The sequence below is a fragment of the Papaver somniferum genome, chromosome 11 (genome assembly GCF_003573695.1).
Source record: "Papaver somniferum cultivar HN1 chromosome 11, ASM357369v1, whole genome shotgun sequence".
Lineage (NCBI taxonomy): Eukaryota > Viridiplantae > Streptophyta > Magnoliopsida > Ranunculales > Papaveraceae > Papaver > Papaver somniferum.
The window spans coordinates 109,706,720-109,719,156 of NC_039368.1; the positions used below are offsets into that span (position 1 = coordinate 109,706,720).

Genomic DNA, 12,437 nt, shown 5'->3' on the forward strand with positions numbered 1-12,437 from the left:
GTCGTTCCTTGTAACGGCTTACTTCCTCCCATGACGGCGGGAATACAGTCTCATCTTCAATAAAACATTACCAACACATGGTTTTAAATGTCTTATGAATCAAAACCAACATATATAGTTAGGTGACGTTGTGGAACAAACACGTAAGTTATAAGGTTGTTTCCAAGATATAATTGATGGTAAACAGTTGGTCGAGCAATCAACCAAAGATGCTTAAATAAATGACTCAACTATACCGGGTTGAGTACGCACATGTGCCATTTAGTGCTAAATATAATACCAACTGAAGGGAAAGCATCAAATGCATGTAAATTTACCATCAAGATAAATGGACTTAAGCGGAAAGTCCAATAATGGATAGACAACCATAAGGTTTGCACAAACGATTTTGGCAATCATAACATTACGTGTTAATATCAACAAGAGACCATCAATTATATGTCTCTATCAATACATTAAAGTATTGAAATAATTGTCCATAGTGCAGGGTGAATAAGCCGTACAAGTGCCACCTTAAATCCTCTTTAGGGATTAATGTCGGTGATTCAGCAACGGGTTACTATAATGTAGTTGTCAATGCTAGTTAAAGAGTCAAATGTCACGGGGAACAAACAACACAATCTACATCCTTATTCGACATAATATTCAGGTTATGTATAGGATGTCCATGAGCATTTTGGGTCGTTCTACTCATTTTGGTAGAACTTGGGTGTCCAAACCAAGCATGACGAGCATGAATAATTCAAGGGTCATTAAACTTCTGGCTAATGACAACATGGAACTCGAATATTCGAATTCTCCTATAACACACCCAATAAAAGAGAGAGTCTCAAGCTTCTCTAAATGTGCTTCTGGCACAAAAACAAATGAAGTAATAAAATACTCGATGAAAATGCTCATTTATCGTTTTAAGGTGGTAACGCCAAATATTCTAAAAATCAACAGATTCTTCTGGAACCTGATAGAATATAAGAAAAATACCATACCACCAGATAAAATGATGTACGCCTTCTGCAGATGTCTATCATACTATTCGAACATAGAATAATATTTTTCATTTCGCAAAACCTCTACAAGGTTATAAGAGTGGTTCGAAAAATATGTGTTTGTTGTTTCGTCTAAATTTGAGACAAATATCTTCATCGTCCATATCTTTACTGGATAGATTACTTATGGAATCCATATCCTTTGGCATAGATAGATGAGAGAAAAATAGCAGAGTCATTAACAAAAACATTTGGTAACCATATGGGCTAGTTTGGGATCCCAAAATTTTATAGCTATTCCTGAAATCCAACTATTTCGATAGACCAAAACTGGAGTCTATTTTATGGATTACTGCTGGAACCCTTAAATTTTGGATTATTACAGGAAGGCATAAAATATATGTTGGACTGCTTCTGGAGTCGACAACATCAAATGAATTGCTTATGGAATCCATTACTTATAAAAATAAGCAAAGAAAAATAAATAAAACTTAAAACAAAGGATAAAATTAATATTAAACACATATAGTACTAATACAATATCAACAATCTCCAACTTCGTCACCTTTAGGGTCAACGAAATATTAATTTACAAGTGCGTAAACGGATACACGCTTTATAAGAAAATTCCTCATTATCAGTCACAGGTCACTTCAGGGAGGGACCGCTGATAGAAACCGTCTAACACTTTATAACGGGACACTTATGGGACCGGTCGGCTAGCGGAGCGGCCCGTTTACATCCATACTATGCTACACGATATTACAACTTCTTGTGGAATTATTTCAAATTAACTGGGGATTATTAGAGGAAGCAAAATCAAATTTATTGCATCAATTGTACCATAATAAATATTAAAGAAAATTCAAAACTTGCACAATCACAAATTTTACCTCATGACTGCACATACTTACTCTAAAAATCCATATTTGCAACTATGGAAATATAAGCCTTGATTTCTTATTGCAGTTTGATTAACCAACTTGGTTTGAACAAGCTATTATGTCCCGACGATAATAGAAACCAAGTATTAGTGCGAGACTTATAAACAAAAATATACATAGACTATTGTTCATCAAAAATAAATGTAAAGAGTAAGAAAAATGAATTTTTATTTCATCGTCGTGTCATCAACACGCACCATCATCTCTCCTATAGTCGATCAAATGAGTCAATCGCTGTTATCGAGCAATTCGTGCTGATAACGTGTTGTGTTTTCATGGGACTCTCTTATATATCGATACAACTAAACATAGTTGGTGTTAATATGTAACCGAAATTAAAGAAGAATAAAGATGAGAGAAGAAGACGGGAGTTAGATCCCCATTTCATTTCTTATTTTTCTGTTCTTTTTCAACAATACATGATGCCTTTATATAGGCCTCAATGACAGTAAGAAGAAAAGTTAAAGTGCCACTTATATGTGCACGTGGGATAATGTGATACAGATTTGTGTCTAAACTGGATTAGCTTAAACTAGACAAGCTTATCCTTTAACCGAATGAGTAGGTGGATCAACCATTAATAGGCTCTTTACACAACATGAATTATAAATCCAAAAATGATAAATTTTATATTTTCGGAAAGTCCTCGACGAGAGCTTTCCAACGAGTATCATTGTCGCTACATTTTGGAGCTTTTAATTTTTATCTTATTTTTTAGCTATAAAGTGAACTATTATACGACTTCATTCTATAAAATGAACTGCTTTAATGAACTATTATGCGAGTTAGTTCATTCTAAAAAGTTAACTCTTAGGATTAAATAACATACAAATTCATTATATAAAATGAACTACCATACGACTTCATTCGACGAAATGAACTGGTGTAATCAACTATTATTACGAGTTCATTCTACAAAGTGAACACCTATCACGAGTTCATTCTAAAATATGAACTACCATTTACGAGTTCATTTTATAATATGAACTACCATAATGAATAACTATTACGATTTCATTATACAATATGATACCATTCTTAATTATCATTACAAGTTCATTTTACGACATGAATTATCAATCCTACAATATGAACAACCATTATGAGTTCATTACAAAATAAGAACATCTATCACGATTTCATTCTATAATATGAACTATAATAATGAACCATCATTGCGACTTCATTCTTCAAATCGAACTACTATTATGAGTTTATTCTAAAAAATATATTGCTAGTATATACGAGTTCATTCTATGAAATGAACTGCTAGAACTAGAATGAACTACCATGTACTGAAATAGTGTTCATTCACGGATATGAACTACTATTATACCGAAAAAATAAAATTCTGAAACATAGTATAATGAGTACTCATTGTGTAGATCTCGTCGAGACCTTTCCGAATATATAAATTTATTAATTTTTGACTTATATTTTGGGAAATATTTTTTTTATCTATTAATGTTAAGAAGAAAGAGAAATTAGTAGAAAAATAAAGAAGAGAGGAAACCATACAAAAAATCACGTGAGATAGAAAGAAAATAAGAGAGAGAAAGAGTATTTTAGATACTTTAATATTTTTAAATAAATAAGGACCAAACATAAACTCCATTTTGTTGACGGACCAAACTAACATGGAACCACCTAAAAAAAGACCAAACAATTATTTTCCCTTCGTTTATTTCATAAAAGGTAGGGGATTTTTTCCTTTGAAATTGTTTTCACTCAATTTTGGTTAATTTGATTATTTAATTTCTAAGTCTAATGGAATTTAAGCTTCTCGATACTCTTATGATGATCTACATAATGGAATTGAGATATAATTAAACAAATTCATGATTGTTCTTCTTGAATAAGATTTAGGGTTCATGAAAATTTACGGGTTTCTTCTAATTTGATCTTTAAACTACATTACTTCTAAAAATTAGACATGGGTACTTCGAATTTTGAGGATGCGTCAACTCTACCGAGAAGCATACCTTCACAAATTAATGATCGTAATCCTTGATTTGAGAACTCAATCATTGTTATCACCCTAATCCGTGATCTGCGATCTATGTTATCAGTGTTATCACTCGAATATATATCAAGTTGGGTTTTCTGATTATCTTCTAAGTCGTTTCTAGAATAAGGCGGTTACAAGCTAATCAGAGAGGAAGAGACAAATATTTGAAGTCCTATTTTTATTAATGAAATGATTTTGTCTATATTGTTAGCCTTTCTGGATATTTATACATTGTATGAACGTGTGGATTACATGTAAAATAACTAAGCACGTGATGGATGGGACCTAATAATATTTTCCCGCCTTGCACTTGCTCGGACCTGGGACAAATCTATGTCGATAACTTCCAGCTGTTCAGGTCTTCAGTCAACTGACAACATCCAGATTTTTCTTAGCTTTGCATCTGGACTCAAGTCTTCTGCGTATATCTTCGTGTCTCTGTTGTGTTTGGAAACTTATGGATTGATCTTTGGATATCTCATTGATGTCTTCGAAATCTGACCTCGAGACTTATTTCACATCTCAGCCATATTACTATTTAGCTGTTAGTTCTAGGGTAAATACTATATTTTGTCATCGACAAATTTATTGGAATTGATCGCTACTTCCTCTTGAAACTCAATTTAAAGTAGGGCTATCAATGGGCACCCATTACCCGGTACCGGTTCAGGGTCCTAAAGTTGGACCCATTAACAACTTAAGACTCGACGTGTAATTACACGATTGGACACTAATCTTAATGGGTCCAAACGGGTAATACTCGTCGGGTATCCACGGTATTGATTAGCCGGATATTCATCCTTTAGCAAAATTATAAGCATTTTGCTAGTTTTGGCTTAGATTTTTCTTCTCATTTTTCATTTTTTTCTTACATTTAATCTTTATTTGGTACATCAATAAAGATACAATATTAAATTTTATAAAAATAATTTAGATTCAAGCTAAAAAGAGAAAGAAATTAAGTTTTAAGATTTTCTTTATACTTCTCCAAATCCCTAATGAGTACCTGGAACCGATGGGTACCCGGGACTTTAAACAGGTCCGGTTCTAGGTCCACAGATCTAGGAACCGGACCTGACTTTTATAAGTAGGGTCCGGGTCTAGTGGTACCCGGGAGGACCCAGACCCATTGACAACCCTAATTTAAAGCATTTCAAAGATTCCTGAAAACAATTTTATGCCCTGTTTTTTAGATAACATCTCTCTCAGTTCATGTAACTCTTATTTTTGTTCATATATTTTTTATATGATAAGTTATTTTCTCTTCTTTAAAATGAGCTAAGGACCAAGGAATTCCAATAAGTAACGAGGTATGTATGAATAAGTGTAGACTATCAAAGCTGTAATTTTTCTAAAGCAATTGCACTAACAGGTTGTACTAGAGTGATTTCGATTTGTTCTTGAACTTTTATTTTTCCTCATAATTTTTATATGAAAGCTTCTCTTGTCTTATTTAAAAGTAGCTAAGAATCAATGAATTCCGATGAGTAATTGAGGTGTGTGTGAATGAACTTAATGATTCATAGTTTATGTCTAGCTCTTTGATTTAATAATCATTTGTATTTGTGGTCTTTGCTCGGGAAAGCTAAGGTAGATTGCTTTCATTTTTATGGTTTATTAATCCATATTTGTTGATGCTTTTTTGGATACTCGTATTTAACGATGTTTGCGAACTATTTATCAGTTGTGTTTCAAATCTTCTTGGTTAAGAACCATATTGATGAGTTTTTCGGTCCCATAAGGGGCAATCCAAATTAATGGTGACCCGCGAAAGATTGTTTGAGATGATATGATAGTTTTTTGATAAACCTCGACAGTTGGTTGTACCCTCACGGTAGATAGATTCGACATCTTATCGTTATCTTTATCTGAGCATTTTTTATATTTAAGTTATATTTGTTTTGTTTTCCACATAGTTGAGGGCGGCTTGAGGCAAAAAGCTAATTAAGTTTGGTGTTATAGATTTGGAGGTCAAAGTGAGCACATTCACTTTGTATTCATGTATATATCGACTTGTTTATCTGGGTTGGTCTGTGAAAATTGACATTGTATTTTCCTACTGATTTGATTTATAAAAAGTGTTATTCTCTTTTCTAGATGTTGTAGTTTGTGGGAAAAGTATTTTAATCAGATAAGTGTGGCTCATGTTTAAATAGTTTCAAATTAGATATCTTGTAAGATTTATCATGTGGCCGATAATAAAAAATAAAAAAGATAATTTGGGCCAATAACCACCCCAACCAAGCAGGTCCACTGTCACATGCCCACCTATTATGTTCAGAAGGTTGTAGAAGCTCTGAGGAGCCGGTAGTCGGTAGACAATCTTTTTAAACATATGATCATTTCAAACCCAAAAATGGAAAAGAAGCCTCTAGATTTCCCCAGATGTTCTCGCACCATCAGGAATGGGGTAGCAATAAATTGTGAAGGAACAAATCTCTTAACAAATCCCTATAAGTATGTGATGCAATAAGCTTGGCAAAACCATCTAATTAAATCATCAATCAATACTGCAACTGCAAGCAAGCCAAGCCAATCAATTTTCATTTCATCAGTAATTTTGATTCCTAATTTTCTAATTCAACCTGATCTTCTTAAAAATGTCGATCATTCCAAACTTCTTTGGCAACAGAAGAACCAACGTTTTCGACCCATTTTCTCTAGACGTATGGGATCCATTCCAGGACTTCCCATTCTCATCCCCAACCTCATCATCTGCACTATCCATGCCTCGTTCTGAATTATCCAAAGAAACATCACAATTAGCAAACACTAGAATTGACTGGAAAGAAACCCCAGAAGCACATATCTTTAGAGCTGATCTGCCCGGCGTTAAGAAGGAGGAAGTGAAAGTCGAAGTTGAAGAAGGGAGAGTTCTGCAGATAAGTGGAGAGAGGAGCAGAGAAAGCGAAGAGAAAAATGATAAATGGCATAGGGTCGAACGCAGCAGTGGCAAATTCCTGAGGAGATTTAGGTTGCCCGAGAACACGAAAGTGGATGAAGTTAAAGCTGCTATGGAGAACGGAGTGCTCACTGTGACTGTTCCCAAAGTTGAAGAGAAGAAGCCTGAAGTGAAATCTATTCACATTTCTGGTTAGAGTTTCAGCACTGACAGCAAAATGTGATCCTGCCCTTTGGTCATGGTTTCAGGGTGTAGTGTTTTCAATATTTGGCTGGATAGGTTGTGTCTTTGATCTTGTGTTATCAGTCTGTTATTAGTGTCACTGCTGTTGTTCAAAATAAATAAATAAGTTAGTGGTGGTGTTGTTACTGATTTTGTTACCTTTGGGTACCAAATCGGTTGCTGGTGTCTTTGGTCTTGTAATCTTTGTTCTTAATTGCAGTCAAATTACTAATTTTCTTTATATTGTTGGTTCCTTGCTTGATCAAAACCCTTTGCAAACTCCATAAAGATGACTCTGGTACAACACAATAAGCCATATTTCTCTTCATCACAAATCAAACTTCAAAACTCAGCTGCAGACTGGAAAGGGTGGGAAGGGGGTAATGTCTTGAACCATTTGGTGATGTTGTATTTACTCGGCAGCTTTCTACTAGCAGCTAAAGTGTGCTGCAAGTGCAGGTCTGCACCCACAGTGGTGAAAGGAACTGAAAGGAGATGACTTGATTTACCCATCAATTTTGGATATTCATTTTATTAGTTTGGGTTAATTCTTGTTACTGCCAATGGAGGAAAACCTGACAGACTGCCAGAGAGTCTGGACACCAAGTTGTTCAACTCCAGTCTGGCTCATACCATCTGCAGAGGCGTATTTTTTAATTACTAGAGAACAAACAACTCCATAGTGGGCAGTCATTAAGAGAAAATGTGCTAACCATGACAGCAAGATGTCAACATTATTTCCTCACTACCTTTGCAGGCTCACATTTAAACAATTTTTCTCTTCAGAATCTCCAACCAAAAGTCAGATTTTCTCTCGACACATTATTTTTCATCACTGCAGGTTCACAAGGAAAGTAGCCTTCGCTGAAAGTTTTTTGTGTTCTCAGGTCAATCCTCTGCTTCGCAGGAGACTTTGCATCCCCAGCTTCAGGCATTTACAACCATGAATACTTCAAAGAATCCACAAGTTATACTGTTCCTTCCTTTGTGCATATCCACCCTTACTTCAAAGAATCTTACTCGTAAGTCATAAGCTTCTTATCATCTAAACTATGCTTTATTATCGTTTACTTAGCTTACAATATAAGCAGAATGCTTTTGCAGAACAATTCATTGTTTTCCATTTAAGTTACAAGGTGAGGCATTTGCGATTACAATTTACAAGCATGTTGTAGAGATCATCAACCACCAGTAATGCTGAAGAACAGAAAAATTTAGAACAAACCCATGTCTTTTGGCGTTACATTTGATTGAATAATAATATAACAATCACATTTGCAGTAACAGGACACAGCATATATGTATCTCAAATCGCCTGGGGGAATATATCCCTACGGATTCAAATGCACAACACCATATGATTTTGAAACAGAAATCCAAGGTTGTCATTTTCCCATAGAGAGGGCAATAGATAGAGAATGTGAGATGGGAAAATGGAAGCAAACATTAAAACACAACAACAACACAACCAGATTTAGAAACTAAAGAAAACAAACATGACCTCTGTTAAAGTGGACAATTCAACCGCTTTCTTCTTCTCATGCTCAATGCAAAATATGATCCCTTTACCAGCGGTCAAGCTTCCTCTGGCACACTGGCGGGTTTGGCTTGGGCTGGGGTTGATGCTGCTGCTGCTGCCGCTGCTGCATCACGCTTGATTGAAGCACATTTAATTAGATGGTTGTAGCTTCCCTTCTCCTTGAAGAGTTGGGAGAAGTGGTGTTTGCAGTAAAGAATGCCATCAAGAGCAGCATAAGTTGATGGAGTAAGCGCACAACCACCATGACTGCACTTGAAACAAGACTTGTGATACGACAGGCTCTCAACAGTCACCTAGAAAAAGTACAAGCACAGGTTTAGACAAAGACATCAAATTAGTATATGGTTTTACTGTTCAATGAAAAGGCTGCCAATTGAAAACCAATTTTCCTTTCTAGGAATCTAACGCAGTTTGAGGGAGAAAACAAAACAAGGAATTGAAACATTTAAAAGCTTCTAGTGGTTGTCTTGATTTTCTTAATTGTTGATGATTCTGAGCTGGAACACAACTGTAGTGGATAGGGTAACTGTGGACTGAAAATGGGTCAGCAGCTACAAACCTTGGGTTTCCAAGCAGAGGATATAATCTAGTTCATATTGAAAATACCAACTTAAAGCTCTACTGGATGTAGTCTTTGGTAAAACAACAAGACAGTCAGGAATACCATCACCCTAGGGAGATTGCAGTAATGAAACACCATAAACATAAGTAATGGTCCGCGAGCAGGTCACTTACACACAATCAAGGCCTAACATATAATGGGGCGAATGAGAAGAAAAGATGAGCATTCACAATCAAAAAGTTTATGAAAATCTATGCAAAATGAAAACGTTCAAGAATGTATCATTGTACCTTCTCAAGTGGATAAGCAGTCTTTCCACAGGTTGCACATTTATCTTGTGTACCGGAAAACATGCTAGCAGCTTTACTAGGTGATCTAGACTGTAATCAAGCAAATAATGACCATTAAAAACAGTACAATGAACTTAATGAATTAGGCCTCACCAAGAGATCCAAAAGCTTATATTGTCCAATCGATGGTATACGATAATAACTTATAAACGTTAAAGAGATTAAATTACCAAATTCCTTGTCAACTTCTCAGCAGACTTTACAGCTGAAAAAGATCCAACAACACTAATTAGACAGAAACCAAAGGAAGATGAATATGATTAAACATAGGGTAAAACTAGGCACAACAAAGGCATACATGAGACGACATTCTTAGAGAAATTCCCAGATTCCTTAAAGAGTTGTTCGAAATGAGGTTTGCAATAAAGGGTTCCTTCCATCGACGAAAAGCTGCTCAGCTGGAAGAAATGAAATCAAAACATAGCATAAGACTCACAATCGTTTGGGGCAAAGTAGAATTCACTGAAATCGCAATAATTGAGCATCTAGATCTGCTGACAAAACTACTGATTTCCACAAATTAGATAAAAAAAACTAAAAATCGAAGCTTTAGTAGGAAAAAAAGAAGAAAGTACCTTTAGAGTTCCTTTGCAATGACTGCACTTGAAACAAGACTTGTGAAAAGAAAGTCCATCAGCTTGTAACTGATCCATAACATAAACTGTCTTATCACAAACATTACATTTCTCAAGTGTACCTGTGAAATTCATCTTTTCAAACCTTAGATCCAAACCTAAACCTCTCAATCAATTAACTTAAGGATCGCTTCGATCGCCTACAATCAAATCCAAAAAAAAAAAAATCACCAAATTTTCTTCTGATTTTAATTTCCCAACCAAAAATGTCTTCTTTAGAATTCCTTCAAAACTGAGAAGAAATTCTCGAAGGAGATTTGGGAGGAAAAGTCTGTAGATCAAAAATGAAACCCTAGGTGGAGTCTTTATGTGAGCTTTCTGTAGCAACAGGAGGAGGAGAGAATTTGAATAACAGAGGAAGAAGAAGAAAGGGGAAAGTAAGATGAGGTGGGTCTAGTTGGAAGAATAAACGTTAAAATATCTAACTCTTTTTATCCCATGTTTCAAGAATTTTTGGAATAAAATACATCGAGTGGTGTTTGACGGTTGGATGTGGGGTTAAGAGGTTATTTTGAGTACGTGTCTGATTCTAATTGGTGAATATATGGAGTTGTAGAGAAAGGTGAAGTATGGAATGGAAAGAGTGGGTAGTCATCATTCTCTGGCGCTGGATTTGTCTGCTTTCAACTAATCAAAACTGCGGTTTCTTCGGAGTATTTCATCAATAGAGTCGTCCTCCGGGAGTATTATAGTTTGTTTGTGGGAAGTACAGGTCATTATTGCATACACACGTGTATTATCGTGTATTACAAGGTGTAGAATACTGAATACGCTCAAGTAGACTGTATTCTGTTTGTTGGAATACAGGTCATGTACTAATACCGTCTTCTCATTGTACAGGGTATCAGGTTATCTCATTTGTTTGTATAGGTAAAGTTAATGATGGGATTCAATTAAAAAGCCTCGAGTAAGACATTCTTCTTATCTTATGAGTATCAAGATGAGCGGTTGGTATGGCTTCTTTCAAAGGTTGCCTTTTTTTTCTTGCGATTGTTCTATTCTCATTCACAGTATCATACTATATTTATTACAAAAGAAGTACCAATGCTCCAAAAAAAATATAAAAAAGGAAAGAGAGAAAAGAAGTATCATATGCTTGGAAAAAAAAGAAAAGAAAAAAATCATATATCGATGAAAATTATGTTAAATTTTTTCGTCTTAATCAGTCGTTAATTTTCTATCTTTTTGCTAGAATCTTTTTTGCTATTTCATATACGCGAATTTAGTATTTTTTTCTCGTATACCATGCAACTACTAAATGTTCATAATTTATTATTAATTTCTGTTTGTCCTTCGACAAAATAAATTTATTAAGATGCAACTGATGATATCCGTGAATTGCAAGACGAAGGCAAAGATAACAAATTACCTCATTCAACAAATGAAAACAGAGTAAAACCTAAATTCCGTCAAAATAAAATGGTGTCCAAAAAGTGGCTGATTTTGGTGTCGATGGTCAAGGTGTGGCTAGTTTTGACGTCAGGGATGTGAGGTATTCTTTGAATCTTTGGAGTTAATAATTTGAACAATAATGATTGTTGTTGGTTGTAATAGATACTTTTGTATGAAGATTGAGATTTGCTTCATGTGTGGTATTCAGGATAGATATGTTATTGATAGTGGTGATAAGGGCTTTTCTTTCTGGTACAATGCGCTTAGTAACAGAGACTTTGTTCTTTTTGCTAATGATATTTTTTTATGAGTTATTTGACTTTGTTACATTGGTACACTAGCGGGTTTAGGCGACAGCCAAGGTGTGGTTGGTTTTGAAGTTAGGGATGTGAGGTCTTCTCTGAATCTTTGGAGTTAATGATTTGAACAATAATGATCGTTGTTGGTTGTAATGGATACTTTTGTATGAAGATTGTGATCTTATTCATGTGTGGTATTTAGGATGGATGCGTTATTGATGGTGGTGATAAGGGCTTTCCTCTCTGGTACAATGCGCTTAGTAACAAAGACGAAGTCAGGATTTATTATATGGGGGGACAAGTATGTATCATTAATGTAGCAATGACGTGAAAATAAGCGACCGATGGCCGCATTTTTTTCAAGTTGTTGTTTTTTCCTTCAAATGATGTCATCAAGATACCCGATAAGTTATGAGACGTTTAAGATAATTTTTGATTTTTTTCATTCATTGTTACGTAATATTGATATTTAAGCGGAGTTTTATACCATAATGCCTATCACCAGTAGGTTTTAAAGTAAGTATAGTAAAATTTACATAAATAAAATCTTATAGGATTTAAGGCTCTTTTAAGTAATATATAAAGTTAAGGAGGGAC

At 34.9% G+C, this 12,437-nt stretch overlaps 2 protein-coding genes across 2 annotated transcripts; one reads left to right on the top strand and one right to left on the bottom strand.

Moving 5' to 3' along the window:
* Positions 1-6,302: 6,302 nt before the first annotated feature.
* Positions 6,303-7,303, top strand: LOC113322748 (17.8 kDa class I heat shock protein-like). The gene has a single exon (XM_026570892.1). It carries the CDS (start codon positions 6,539-6,541, stop codon positions 7,034-7,036), a length of 498 nt encoding a protein of 165 aa, XP_026426677.1. The 5' UTR covers positions 6,303-6,538; the 3' UTR covers positions 7,037-7,303.
* A 954-nt stretch (positions 7,304-8,257) lies between these two features.
* LOC113322747 (LIM domain-containing protein WLIM2b-like) lies at positions 8,258-10,525 on the bottom strand. The gene is made up of 5 exons (XM_026570890.1): positions 10,090-10,525; positions 9,813-9,912; positions 9,685-9,719; positions 9,455-9,544; positions 8,258-8,895 (listed from the first exon to the last, which is right to left on the bottom strand). The coding sequence occupies exons 1-5, from the start codon at positions 10,222-10,224 to the stop codon at positions 8,638-8,640; spliced, it is 618 nt and encodes a 205-aa protein (XP_026426675.1). The 5' UTR covers positions 10,225-10,525; the 3' UTR covers positions 8,258-8,637.
* Positions 10,526-12,437: the final 1,912 nt, after the last annotated feature.